The sequence below is a fragment of the Herpailurus yagouaroundi genome, unplaced genomic scaffold, assembly GCF_014898765.1.
Source record: "Herpailurus yagouaroundi ecotype Mexico unplaced genomic scaffold, PumYag 139, whole genome shotgun sequence".
Taxonomy (NCBI): Eukaryota; Metazoa; Chordata; class Mammalia; order Carnivora; family Felidae; genus Herpailurus; species Herpailurus yagouaroundi.
Window position 1 is genome coordinate 9,537,316 of NW_024412394.1, and position 14,468 is coordinate 9,551,783.

A 14,468-nucleotide genomic window follows, 5' to 3' on the forward strand; every position below is an offset into this window, starting at 1 on the left:
AACACACACACACACATGCACTTTTTGGAGGAAGCAGTCACTTCCAGAATATGCTGGAAGGTCCAGCTCCTTTATGTGGACTTTTGTCCTTACCCAGGCACTATGAGAGCGGAGAGCACCTTTGCAGTGCCGAGTGTGGCTGTGGTCCTAGGTGAGGGGCTTGGATCCCACCTAGCTTCAGCCCTGAGGAAATCATCAGTAGTTTTGATCTGGTGTGGCCCAGGGGCTTCTGACTACTCGTGCTGGGTGCCCTAGTGGCAGGCTTGTCTTAACCCTGCGGGGAGGTGGGCCTCTGTCTCTCCAGGTGCATGCTGTTGATGACTCACTGTCTCTCACTGACACTGTTGCTCACCTTGCCACCCGGAGAGCTGAGTCTCCTGTAGGTGGAGCACACCCACACACACACGTGAGTGCACGCATGCACGTGTACACACACGTACACACACACACACACACACACACACACATGCAGAGCGGTGTAACATGTTGGCTTCCTTATCCCTGTCCTCTTCCTGGCTGATTCCTTCCTACATCTCTGACCATTGCAGCATGGGGTTCCATCTCATTCCCTTCCAGAAGGATGCCTATGGGGCCACTTCTTCCAAATAGCATTCTCTCCTCTTTGTAGTCCCCCACACCTCCGCAGAGCCACGGTGTTTGCCAACGGGTCCCTGCTGCTGACCCAGGTCCGGCCCCGCAACGCAGGGGTCTACCGCTGCATTGGCCAGGGGCAGAGGGGCCCTCCTGTCGTCCTTGAGGCCACGCTTCACCTGGCAGGTAGGTCCCCGGGTCTAGGGTGCTGAGGTGGGGGCCGCCTTCAACCTCGTTGGCATGTAGAGATTTAGGCTCCTGATTCCACCCAGAGTGCAGAGAGAGAAAGAGGATGCTGGGGGCAGGAAGAGGAGACGCAGTGTTTTAGGGGAGGGTTTGAGCTGGAAAGGGCCAAAAGCTTGCCCTGGGACCACATGAGGTACCCTGAGACCCACAGTAATCGGGTTGTTTGCCTCCTGCTCCCATCCCTGCAGAGATTGAAGACATGCCACCATTTGAGCCACGGGTGTTCACAGCTGGCAGCGAGGAGCGTGTGGCCTGCTTGCCCCCCCAGGGTCTGCCAGAGCCCAGTGTGTGGTGGGAGCATGCAGGAGTCCGGCTACCCACCCGTGGCAGGGTCTTCCAGGAGGGCCATGAGCTGGTGTTTGCCAGTACCATGGAGAGTGATGCTGGTGTCTACACCTGCCACGCAGCCAACCTGGCCGGGCAGCGGCGACAGGATGTCAACATCACTGTGGCCAGTGAGCATTTTGCCCTGAGGGGTGAGGCGAGGTGGAGGGGAGCCCAGGTCCCCTGAGGCCTTGCTCTCTGGGTGCGATGTACAGAGGCTTCCCTGGTGCTCACCTGTGGCCCTCTCAACTCTGGACCTTGCTTGCTTGGGATTCCGTTGGCTGCTGGGAGGTGACAGTGGAGAGCCAGGCACAGAAGTCGGGGTGACAGCCCACACAAAAAAACAACCCTTGGGCTGGAAAGGAGGAGCAAAGGATTGGGAGTCTAGAGACCCAGGTCCCACTCTTTCCCCGGTGCACAGAGCAGCGATGGGTAGCAAGCCACCTGCTTTGCCAGGGCTCAGGCTCCTCATCCACAAAATGGGATTGATAACCCACTACTTACCCTACAAGGTGGTCAGAAAGATCAGATGTACTTGCAGTCAGCTGATAGGTTGGCTGGTGGCTGGCTGGTCCCCGGTGGCTTCATTCGCATGTTTTGAAGTTGACGGAGGATATATCTACCAGAGTGCCTTGGTTGTCTCCCCCGTGGCGGCTCCAGCAGTCCAGCTCCAGCCTCTTCACATGGTGGCTGGGGTTCAAGAGGCCAGTAGTGGAACCTGGAAGACTTCTCAAGGCATCAGCTTAGCAGTTGCTCAGTGTTTCTTCCACCGTGTTCTGTGTTGGGCCAGGCAAGTCACCGGCCACATAGACTCTAGGCAGTAGAGAAATAGACTGTCTCTCTCTCTCTCTCTTTTTTAAGTTTACTTATTTATTTTGAGAGAGACAGTGCAATCAAGGGGGGCAGAGAGAGAGAGAGGGAGAGAGAGAGAGAATCCCAGGCAGGCTCTGCTCTGTCAGTGCAGAGCCCACGCGGGGCTTGAACCCACAAAACCGTGAGATCATGACCTGAGCTGAAATAAAAAGTTGGACGCTCAACCAGCTGAGCTACCCAGGCGCCCCTAGACTGGCTCTTGGTGGGGAAAGTGGCAGCAACACATTACAAAGAAGCAAGGGATGGAAGAACTGTTTACAGTCATCTTTGCAAACAGTCTGCCACAAGTCAGACAGGAAGTCCTTATAGGGTTTTGAGTCGGAGCGTGACATTCTCAAAAAATCACTCTAGCTGTTCTGAGAATACCAGAATGTTAGGGGCAGGAGACAAAACAGGGAGCCCAGTTAGTGGATGAGTGTAATCATCCAGGGGCAGTGTTGAAGGGCCTGGAACAGAAGTGGTAGCAGTGGAAGTGAGAGAGATGGTCAAATTCAGGAGTTTCTGGAGCCAAAGTCGATAGGGTTTGTGTAGAATGGATGTGACGGGAGGCTGTGGAGAGGGAAGTCAAGGCTAGGTTTTGGCTTCTACTGTTGGCTGCATAGTGGCAATGTTGACCAAGACAGGGGAAACTGGGATGAGCAGGTTCTGGGGGAAATGATTTGTTCACTTTTGTACATAGAAAACCCAAGAGGCTTGTTGGATATCCAGTCAGAGATGGCAGTAGGCAGTTGGATTTGCAAGTCTGAAGCTTGTATGGGGGGAGGTCAGGAGTCAAGGTACAGGTTTGGGAATCATCAGCTCATATGGCATTGAAGGCCACAGATTGGCTGAGATCATTCAGGGGACAAGTATGGCTAAAACAGACCAGGGGGGCACCTGGGTAACTCAGAGAGTTAAGCGTCCCACTTTGGCTCAGGTCATGATCTCGCAGTCTGTGGGTTTGAGCCCCGCATCGGGCTCTGTGCTGACAGCTCAGAGCCTGGAGCCTGCTTCGGATTCTGTGTCTCCCTCTCTCTCTTCCCCTCCCCTGCTTGTTCTCTGTCTCTGTCTCTCTCTGAAAAATAAATAAACATTAAGAAAAATTTAGAACACACCAGGGATCCGAGGACCAGGACTTGGAGTGTTCCAGTGTAATAAAAAGAGCAAGGGTGTTGGAGTCCTGTAGACCAGGGATTTGAATCCTATCTCTATCAGGTATTAGCACATCACTGTTACTTCTTTAAACCTCTGTCTTTTCAGCTGTCAAATGGGTATAGGAATACATACTGAGGGGATTTATTGTGACTGTTAACTAAGACGATGTTCAAAAGGTGCTGCCCATAGACCTTCCCTAAGGAGTAGTTGATGCAGTTTTCACCAGAGCAGGTGGGCTTCTGAGCTCAGGGTTGAGTGTGCTATTAGAGTTTTCAAGGATTGGATCCTTTGGTTGTGCAAACATGTTAACTGGTCTTCTGTTTTTTCCTTGTACCTCTAGCTGTGCCCACATGGCTAAAGAAGCCCCAAGACAGCCAGCTGGAGGAGGGCAAGCCAGGGTATTTGCATTGCCTGACCCAGGCCACACCAAAACCCACAGTCGTCTGGTATAGAAACCAGATGCTCATCTCAGAGGTGAGAACGCGGTTTGCTGCTGGTGGGAGAGGGCACTGTGGTCACCTGGCTAGCACTCCTTCCCCTGAAACTGCCCTCGGGGAGACGCTTGTGGGGCCGTGGGCAGAGTCATAGTCACATAATGCGTGCCGCAGGACTCGCGGTTCGAAGTCTCCAAGAACGGGACCCTGCGTATCAACAGCGTGGAGGTGTACGATGGAACGTGGTACCGCTGTGTGAGCAGCACCCCAGCCGGCAGCGTCGAGGCCCAAGCCCGTGTGCAAGTGCTGGGTGAGTGCACGTGAGTGAAGAGAGCTCCTGGCCCAGTGGGCAGGAGAGCAAAGGGGAAGGAAGGAGCAGCAGGGGCTCGGATCTTCAGGCCTGCCCTGGCCTCTCCAGCTGCCTCAGTTCCAACTCTTTCCACTCACCCACCCTCCCTCTACTGACACAGAAAAACTCAAGTTCACACCGCCACCCCGGCCGCAGCAGTGCATGGAGTTTGACAAGGAGGCCACGGTGCCCTGCTCAGCCACAGGCCGAGAAAAGCCCACTATTAAATGGATACGGGCAGGTGGGTACCAGGTGGGCATGGGGTGGGGGCAGGTAGGACAGCCTACTGTCAGATGTGTGCATGTCTGAGGACCAGCCGAGAACCCAGCACCGTGCCAGGCATTGTGGGAAAAACCAGAAAAGTGGGACCAATTTTAGGCCAGTTAGGAAGAAAGGAGCCAGACACACCCGAGGTCGGGTTATGGCCTTAGACAAGTCCTCCTTCTCACTTTCAAAAGTGAGACTTTGTGTTACTTTGGGGCATAAAAGTAACAAGACAAGGGTCCCTTTAGAAAATTTCAGAGTGGGGGGTGCCTGGGTGGTTCAGTCATTTAAGCATCTGACTCTTGATTTTAGCTCAGGTCATGATCTCAAAGTTGTAGGATCAAGCCCCATGTTGGGCTCTGTGCCTAACGTGGAGCCCACTTAAGATTCTCTCTCTTCCTCTCCTTCTGCCCCTCCCCCACATGCATTCTCTCTAAAAAACAAAAACAAAAAAAAAAAGAAAAGAAAAAAAATTTGGGAGGAAAAATGCAGGATCCCATCATCCATAATCTTTGGGTATGTTCCCCTTTCTTTTTCTATGTGTATCTTTCTGTTTGTACATAGCAATTTTATTAAACATATAATTTTCACTTATTAAACTTACATGAGTAAGTTTTGCTCACTATAGAAAAAGAAGACCCACTTAATTATGTAATTTTATACCCTTTTTTACTTAATGTTATCAAGCATTTCCACATACTTATATACATAAACATTGGTTTTGATGATTGTAATAATATTCTGATGATTGGAATCACTGTAATTTACTTAAATATTCCCTAAACATTGGAGATTTGGGTTGTTAACCATCCTCCCTCTTCCCCTCTCTCCTTCTCTGTCTGCTTTCGCTCTCTCTCTTTTTATTGCTGCAATAAACATCTTTAAGCCAAAGTTTTTTCTGGATTTGGGTTTATTTCCTTTGGGAGAGATTCCCAGAAATGGAATAATTACGTATAAAAGGGTATGCACATTTTTGCAGCCCTTACCATGGATTGTTAAACTGTCAAAGGTCTGGACCAGCTTTTACATCTCCATGAGTAGTGTGAATGAGAGGGTAAGACTGTAGCTTTCGAAGAGGAAGTGGGCTCTCCCTGCTCAGGTGGTCTGGTGGAAGCTTTCTGTGGGAAGTGGGGCTCTAAGTGGATCTGAAGCCTGGATGGTGGCAAAGAGCAGGAAAGGGTTCTAGGAGTGAGAAATGGCAAGCAGTGAGGATGAGAACAGGGCAGAGTTGGGGCCCAATCAGAAGTCAATTTTGCAAAAGTGAAATGTTGTATAGGGCAGTGGAAGGAGGTAGCACTGAAAAATTGGGGAAGGAGTAAGTAACGGGGGCTTCCCAACGCCTGGTTCAGGAGTTTGGACTTTGTGGGTAGTCAGGAGCAATGGCATGATTTTGAGCGCATTGCCAGTCACCCACGTGACTCTGGCCAAGCCTGTGATTTTCCCTTTGTTGCAGATGGAAGCAGCCTCCCGGAGTGGGTGACAGACAATGCAGGCACCTTGCACTTCTCCAGGGTGACCCGTGATGACGCCGGCAACTACACTTGCATCGCCTCCAATGGGCTGCAGGGCCAGATCCGTGCCCATGTCCAGCTTACTGTGGCAGGTGCGACCGTGGCAGGGCCCTGGGACTGGGACTGGCAGGCCCCATGGGGCAGCCCACACCCCACCAGCCCCATTGCTCACTGCTCCCTACACCTTTTTGGGCTCTTCCCATCTAGTTTTCATCACCTTCAAGGTGGAACCAGAGCGCACGACTGTGTACCAGGGCCACACAGCCCTGCTACGGTGTGAGGCCCAAGGAGACCCCAAGCCACTCATCCAGTGGAAGGGCAAAGACCGCATCCTGGATCCCACCAAGCTGGGACCTAGGTAGGGCCGTCTCCCTCCCCTACCTACTGCACCTCTCCTGCGGCCGGTCTGCCCAGGAGCTGGCGAGGTGTGCAGTGCTGTGGCTTCTCTCCTGGCAGAATGCACATCTTCCAGAATGGCTCCCTGGTGATCCATGACGTGGCCCCTGAGGACTCAGGCCGCTACACCTGCATCGCAGGCAACAGCTGCAACATCAAACACACGGAGGCTCCCCTCTATGTTGTGGGTATGTGCTGGGGAGGGATGTCCTGCACAGGAAGTTGTGGGGCCAGACTTCTTTCTCTTTATTTTCATTGTCATCCCCTGTATATGGAAGACACTTAAACCATTTTTGTGTTGGGGGCTGGGATTCAGTGGTGTCCCCTCCACCATGCCATGGCATAGTGTCAGCTTCCTTGCTTAGAGCTGGGCCGTTGTTGATTTCACATGCCGCAGCTGGTGTTTGCGTGTTTGTGTATGTGTGTGTGTGCGTGCACACACACGCAACTTGGGGAGAGGCATGGGGGTGGTACTCTTGTCCTAAAATGCTTCTTCCCAGGTCTCCTGCAGCAGCCGCACGTATATCTGGGTGGGCAGGGAGGGGAACAGGCCAGGGGACAGCAGGAAAGGGTTCCTTTGCTCTGGAGGCCCAGAGAGGATGATGTGTCAGGTAAAAGGTTCTGCCTAGAGTCAGGAACTCTTGGGGTTCAGATCTGGCCTCTCCTGCTAACCAGCTCTATGCCCTTAGAGGTGTTACTTCCTCTCTAGGGGCTTGTTTCTGTATCTGTAAGATGAGAGTGGTTTCAACAAGAAGTTCTTAAACTTTTGTGGTTTAGCAGCAGAACTGTTTTTCTAGACAAAGTATTCTGTGGAACTTACATGGGAAATAGTGAAGTGATAAGGCCCTTTGGTAGAAACATTAGGTGTGAGGCAGGAGTCAGGGGATCTTGCATCGTCTCCCCCACAGCCCTCTCTCCCTCAGTTTCCCTAACGATTCCTGGCTTCTCTTTCACTGGAATAGAAGATCCTTTCCACAAACACATTTCTTTAAGAACTTGCTCTGTGTCAGGCAGTGTCTCAAACTAGAAATTCCCAAATGCTGCTCTTCAGGGCCTGGCTCAAGATGTCAAGTCACGTAGGAAGCTTATTCGCAATAGTGCAGGTTTGTGTTGACATCTTGACAGATATGTTTTTTTTAATGTGTGTTCCTAGCCTCATGTTCAGATGCACACCAGCTTGGGAATCACTGGCCTCATGTCCTTCAGAACTCTTTATGACCTTGGTAGGGCCCAAGGACCCAGCCCTGGTTAAAGCCAGTGACAGTGGTGACCCCTCCTGGTTTTCTGGTTTGGCCAGACCATCGAGGTCATCAGGTTGTCTCTGCGTAGGGTGGGGAAGGGCTAGTCGAGAAGTAGGGCCGGGTTTGCTTCACAGGCCCCTGCCCAGACCCTTCTTTGTGTCTCTCAGACAAGCCGGTGCTGGAGGAGTCAGAGGGCCTGGGCAGCCCTCCCCCGTACAAGATGATCCAGACCATTGGGCTGTCCGTGGGCGCTGCTGTGGCCTACATCATTGCCGTGCTGGGTCTCATGTTCTACTGCAAGAAGCGTTGCAAGGCCAAGCGCCTTCAGAAGCAGCCTGAGGGCGAGGAGCCCGAGATGGAGTGCCTCAATGGTGAGGGGCGGTGGTGTGGAGGTGGTGCCAGGGTGCAGGTGCTGAGCGCCCTCCTGCGGCCACAGAGAGAGCTGCAGCGCTGGGCAGCCTGGGTCCTAGCCAAGCTGCCCCACCCCTAGCTGGAAGCCTGGAGTTGGCCCATTCCCAGGGCCGCGGTGTCTGAGCAACCTGGCTCAAGACTTCCTCACTGGAGCTTCCGGGCCAGCTTCTGTGTTTCCCTGCCTTCTCCGTGCACTACTAAACCGCAGATGCAATTAGTATACGCATTCATGTTTCTGTTGCACATCCTGTCTCCCAGTCTGTCTGTTTCCCTTCTGGGTTTCCCCCATCAGTTTAGGTGTTCAGGAGCAGGGCCTGGGGCTCCCTCATTCTGATTTCCCCTTTGTGCCTGTTTAGGGCTTTGCACGGAGGAGGCCCTACGAAAGCAAAAACGCTTCTGTCAACATAGTGTCCAGGGACCAGTGGTTCAGATGAGACTTGTACCCTTTGTTCTGTTTCTGAGGTTGTGATCAGCTGCCTCAACACGTGGTTATGATTTAAGGGATGCCTGCTCGCCCCTTCCCCATCAGTTAGTTCATCAGTTGGACTGGCCTTTTTGTGTGGGACACCATGATTGGACCCACTCTGACGGAAGTGGAGGTTTGGGGGAGAGGAGTGAGGTCCCCATGGTGGCCAGAGTGGTCTCATCCTGATACCCCCTCCCCCTGCCCCCCCGCCCCACCCCACCATGCTCCTTCTCCTCAGGTGGGCCTTTGCAGAATGGGCAGCCCTCAGCGGAGATCCAAGAGGAAGTGGCCTTGACTAGCTTGGGCTCTGGCCCTGCGGCCACCAACAAACGCCATAGCACCAGTGATAAGATGCACTTCCCGAGGACGAGCCTACAGCCCATCACCACACTGGGTGCGTTGCCTTGGTCACAACTATCCTTGCTTCTGTCTTGAGGTTAGGTTAGGGCTGGCGGCTCTGAAGTCCCTAAAACTTAGGACATTGGAGCAGGGGGCGAGAGGCACAGGGGAGATAAGTGCAGTGTGTCCCCAGTGCCTGTACGTGCCTCACGTCCACAGTTGTGGTCATTCCTGTACATTAATTACCTGACGTTTCCTTTAGATTAACTGATTTAAAACAAAACAAAACTTAACAGGAGTTAGTTTTGTTCTAGGAGAAAATGTGAGAAATTACAGATCTGTGGGAGTTAAATTTTTTCTGAGTGTACATTAAAACATGTACCTGTTGACCTGTTTATCAAGAGCCACCTAAAATTCTCAGATGAGCCTTCCTTTGGAAAATGCTGGTTATGAATTCCACCCTTCATTTTACACATTTTACACAGTCTCATTGGAGACTGTGAAGCCCAGCGTGAGGTAGGGAGGGGTTTGCTCAGGGTCACGCGGCACAAGTAGGGCCAGCGCCCCATCCAGCCAGGTGGGGCACAGCAAAGGCTTCCCTCTGTGAGAGGCAAGGCACCTCCCCAAGTCAGAGGCTCCTCTGCTTGGGCGAAAGCAGCTGATGGATTCGGACCTGCACCCACAGGGAAAAGTGAGTTTGGAGAGGTGTTCCTGGCCAAGGCCCAGGGCTTGGAGGAGGGGGTGGCGGAGACCCTGGTGCTTGTGAAGAGCCTGCAGAGCCGGGACGAGCAGCAGCAGCTGGACTTCCGGAGGGAGTTCGAGATGTTTGGGAAGCTGAACCACGCCAACGTGGTGCGGCTCCTGGGGCTGTGCCGGGAGGCCGAACCCCACTACATGGTGCTGGAGTACGTGGACCTGGTACGCTGGGCTGCGGGGGGAGGGGACCTGGGAGTCTAGGGCTCTGGCGGGGGGTGGGGCACCACGGGAGCCTCCTCTCACCTGGTCTCCGTCTGCCTGCCCTTGCCTCCTTGAGACACTCAGCCTCCGGTCCCTGCCAGCTCTCTGACACCTGCCTGTCCATCTTTCCTGTCCTCCAGCCCCGTGCCTGGGGGTCTGGTCCCCAGCTCTTCCCAGCTTCTCCCTCTGTGCACCACATGGATGCATTCCAGGCTTTCTTACTTGACTTGGGTTTTCTTTGGTTTGTCTTTTTTCCTTCTCTCCAGGGCTCATGACCCTTTAGGAATAAACTTAGCAGGACTGGTTTTCCTTCCTGGCATCCCGTACCATCTGGGGCACCAGTGTGAGCCCAGTTGCCAGCCTTCTCTCCCCACCTTAGTTGCCATGTCCCATTATGCCTCTTACTGTGCATCCCTCCCCCCCCCCCCCCCCCGACCGATCTAAGCCTTATTCCCTTGGTCCTCAAGCTGCTGCTTGTCACACCCTCGCCCAGCTCACAGGAAGGGGAGGAGCAATTCTCTTTCCATTGGCAGCTGCTTATGAGTACTTTATGGATGTTTCTGCTGCTGCTGTTCCTTCCCTCCTCCCTATGTTTATCAGATAATAACCCCCTGGGGGACAGGGGTTCCCTCTCAGGTCTGTGAGGCTCCCTGAGGGCAGGGGCTTTGTCACCCGCCTGTTTGCAGCTCCCCTGAGGGTAGGAATGGCAGTCCCCCAGTCTTTCTGACTGAGAGAGCTTCTAAGAGCCATTTTCTATATATTTTTAAATTCCCACTGGACTTCCTGCAAGGGAGTGGGGGTGGAGGTTCAGGTCAGGGCTTCTCACCTGCACAGGTAGGCACTCTGTGAGCACCTGCTTGGTTTGATGCGTTGGAGATAATAGTTGGCCTCTGACCTGACAGCGATGCTTGGCTTTTTCCTCAGGGAGACCTCAAACAATTCCTGAGGATTTCCCAGAGCAAGGATGAAAAACTGAAGTCACAGCCCCTCAGCACTAAGCAGAAGGTGAGGACAGGGCGGGAGAGGTCCCCAAGGGTGGGCCAGCATCATGGGCAGTCATCATAACAGAGGTGCCATTGACGGAATGCTCCCTGTGGACCAGGCGGGACTTTACATGTGTTATCTCTGTGATCACAACTGTCCTCTGAAACAGATGTCATTTTGTAGATAAAGAACCTGGGGCTTGGAGAGGTTAAGTGACTTGTCCCAGATCACATGGCCACCAAATGCCTGTGTGTTGCTGTGGTGCCTTCATCTCGAAGGGCTGCTCTTGGCCCTTGCTGCTGGAGCAGTATGTCTGCCCCCTGCAGTGAACACTGAGCTGGAGGAGCCGCAAAGGGGACAGGCAGGGCAGGGTGTGGCCCCGAGAGTGTTTCATCAGCCTCTGAGTGTGGAAGTCTCTTCTGTGAAAGGGCTGCCCGTGTTTCACTCCCTGTGGTTTCACACTCTCGCTCTCACTTGGGTTGTGGGCTCCCAGCCTTTCCTTCCGGTTCTCTTCCTGCCTTCCGGGCACAGATCCCTGGCTGGGGCCCCATGGTGGAGCAGACCTGGCTTGAAACAGTGAAGCAGGGAAAGCTTGCCTACTGCCCCCTGCCCTCCTCAGATGATACCTTGATACCTTCTGTGGCCCAGCTCTTCCTGCCCACAGCCTCCTTCCTTCCCCTCTGAAATGGATCCGCCTCCTTCCCTGGGACTGGGCATTCTGCTACTAAGCTGATGGCAAAGTCACCTCATAAACCAGTCACAGTGCAGGGCAGGTAGGCAGTGACTGCTAGGGCCCTCCCTCCCAGGTGACCATTCCTTGCCTTGGAGGTTGACCCAGGTCACAGATTCAGGGGCAGGAAAGAAAGGTATGGCTGGTTGATCTGTAAGGGGAATGGGACCCTGGCCACCCCTGGGGAAGTGGCTCTGCACCCTTCAGGCTGGCTTCCTCATAATTTGCCGAGGCCCACATAGGACAAGTGACCTGGCCCCAGGTCACCCAGAGCTGACCTCCTGATACCAGGCCCCTGTCTCCACCTCTCAAGCTGCAGGAACTGTCTCCAGTGGCTGTAGATGGAAAGCCACAGGACAGGATGTGCTATTCCGCCTAAGTAGGATGTCAGGGCCCCAGAGTTCACAAATCAGGACATGCAAGGAGCCAATGAGTCTTTACTGAGCCAGTCATGGCCCTAAGGGCCCTTGGGGCTGCAAAATTGAAACTGCCAGGCGTCCTTGGGGCATTTAGGATCTAGTAAGGGAGCTTGGGAAAATGAATATGGCATGTGCCTTACAGACTTCAGGTACTACATGGGAAGTGAATGATAGACATAAATTAAGAGACATCGAAGACATGCATCCTTTAGGTGGACAGACGGTGTGGTTAACAAAGAAGGTTTCCTGGTAGAAAAGTAACTTGAGTTCAGTTCTCAAGGAGAGGAAGTAGTTGAATGGCAGGAAGGGAATGGCTTCAGGAAAGAGGGGAGTCAGGTAGGTTTGTTTGGGATAGGGATGTAGGCAAGCGGACAGGAAGTCAATTACCTCTGTCACATGACCTGAGGGACTCTCTTTGGTTGAAAGTCCTCACAGCCTGTGCTAAAGATCTGTCCCCCACTTTTCCTCCCTAGCATCTTAAATGTGATGGAGAGCTTTAATAAGTTGGGTTCCACACTCTTCAAGGACAATATTCTGCGTCGTATGGGAGATGGGTTTTGCGTAAAATAAAAATTGTAGGTTTCTTGACCATACCTCAGACTGAAAGAATAGGAATATCTGAGGATGGGGTCTGAGGACCTGCATTTTTCAAACAGGCTCTCCAGCAAATTCTTAAGCTCATTAAAGTTCAAGGAGTCCTGGTATATAGGATACTGGCTTTGAAATGTTTGTCAGGATTCCCCCTATAAGAAATGCATTTTAGGGGCGCCTGGGCGGTTAAGTCAGTTGTGCTTCTGACTCTTGATTGTGGCTCAGGTCATGATCCCAGGGTCATGGAATCGAGCCCTGGGTTGGGCATTGGGCTCCGTGCTGAGTGTGGAACCTGCTTAAGATTCTCTCCCTCTTCCCTCTCTCCTGCTTGTGCACACGTGCACGTGCTCGCTCTCTAGCTCTCTCTTTCTCTCAAAAGGAAGAAATGCATTTTACATCATGCCCCAAATAGCATGCACACACATAGGGGCGCCTGGGTGGCTCAGCTGGTTAAGTGTCTGACTCTTGGTTTCAACTCAGATCATGATCTCATGGTTCATGGGTTTGAGCCCTGCATCGGGCTCTGCACTGGCAGCTGGTATGGAGCCTGCTTGGGATTCTCTCTCTCTTTGCCCATCTCCCTTTCCCCACCTCAAAATAGATAAATTTTTTTTAAAAAGAGCATACACACACAACTCAAGTTAAACTTTCCAAGCATTGTATTTGATGCACTTGATATTTTCTATCCTATTTTTTTTAACCTACTAAATTGATTTTGAGACCCATGTGGGGCTTGATCAGTAGTTTGAAAAATACTGCTTTTTGGGGATTCCAGGAAAATGAAAATTCTTAGGAAAGGTATACTAAAACTTGTAGACACTTTCTTGTGCTAATAATAATCTATTGAACCGCTGCATCACTTTATATTCCTAGGGTTCTAGGGGAATGGAAGGAGGAAGAGTTAAGTTTTTAAAGAGAGGTGGAATGGTAGGCAGGGTGCTCCCACGGCCAGGTAGAATTGGAACGGGAGTGTCTAGTTGGTGTGGGGGGGCTGGGGAGAACCCCAGGAGAATTTCAGGATATCAGTGAAGCACTGACAGAAATCAGACACGGGCCCTGAGTGTTGGCATAATTATAGGTAATGCTTGTTCGAGTAGCTGATGAGATGATGGAGATTTTGAAGTCAGGGAACTATAACCTGTGACTTCTCTTTGGGTCCCTGCAGGCTAATGACAGGATGAGGAACAGGGTCAACTTAGCACACCTCGAGGACAACAGTATAGGCAATCAGATGCTGTAGCATGAGAATGGCACAATGCTGTCATGAAGAGTTAGCCAGAACCTGAGCAAGCCCTGAGACTGTCATGTTGGAAAGGAAGGAGTGGGTCTGGTCTTTACCAAAGAGCAGGCCTTTATAACAGTATTTGGAAATCAATCTTGGGGCCATCTGATGGCATCTTGCCCAGCAGTAAGGAAACACTTAATTGGCTTGGGCCTAACAGAATTCCCTTTTACTGTCCTCACTTAGCCAGCATTTCCAGAAGCACTGCCGCTCTGGAAAGATAGCAAGTTAGTCACCATGCCAAGTCCACTGTCTTGTGTTTCCCTTGACTAGTAGCAGATTGTTTAGCTATTGAGCCAGATCAGAGAGAGCAGGCTGGGGGGAATGCTTAGTCTGATGAAGTCACATTACAGAAGGCTTTGTCCCTGGGCGCCTGGGTGGCTCAGTCAGTTAAGTGTCTGACTTCGGCTCAGGTCATGATCTCAGAGTTCTTTTTTTAATTTATTTTTTTTAATGTTTATTTATTTTTGAGAGAGAGAGAGAGAGAGAGAGACAGTGCAAGTCAGGGAGGGGCAGAGAGAGAGGGAGACACAGAATCTGAAGCAGACTCCAGGCTCCAAGCTGACTCTCAGCACAGAGCCTGACGCAGGGCTCGAACCCACGAACTGTGAGATCATGACCTGAGCCAAAGTCGGACGTTCAACCCACTGAGCCACCCAGGTGCCTCTTTGATCTCACAGTTCTGCACTGACAGTGCGAAGCCTGCTTGGGATTCTCTCTCCCTCTCTCTGCCCCTCCCCCACTGTGCTTGCTCTCTCTCTAAGTAAGTAAGAAAGTAGAAACAAAAGCCTTTGTCCCGTACAGATAACCTGGCAAGGCTGGACAGTGCCCTGCAGTTTTGAAGCCTGAGATAGAGTCTGGTTGTTAATGACACGACCACTTCAGTTGTCATCTCGCCCTTTTACCACCAGTGGCACTTGGGGCAT

General features: G+C 52.2%; 1 protein-coding gene across 2 annotated transcripts in view; it reads left to right on the forward strand.

Annotated features, from left to right (window-relative positions):
* Positions 1–14,468, forward strand: part of PTK7 (protein tyrosine kinase 7 (inactive)) — a 63,904-nt gene that overhangs the window by 39,656 nt on the left and 9,780 nt on the right. For both annotated transcript variants that reach the window (XM_040473565.1, XM_040473564.1), the window contains exons 6-17: positions 629–777; positions 1,026–1,292; positions 3,509–3,642; positions 3,777–3,912; positions 4,073–4,192; positions 5,669–5,818; positions 5,934–6,084; positions 6,183–6,310; positions 7,531–7,734; positions 8,479–8,634; positions 9,265–9,497; positions 10,461–10,541. In XM_040473565.1, the coding sequence (XP_040329499.1) occupies positions 629–777; positions 1,026–1,292; positions 3,509–3,642; positions 3,777–3,912; positions 4,073–4,192; positions 5,669–5,818; positions 5,934–6,084; positions 6,183–6,310; positions 7,531–7,734; positions 8,479–8,634; positions 9,265–9,497; positions 10,461–10,541 (1,909 nt within the window). The remainder of the gene's footprint in view (positions 1–628; positions 778–1,025; positions 1,293–3,508; positions 3,643–3,776; positions 3,913–4,072; positions 4,193–5,668; positions 5,819–5,933; positions 6,085–6,182; positions 6,311–7,530; positions 7,735–8,478; positions 8,635–9,264; positions 9,498–10,460; positions 10,542–14,468) is intronic.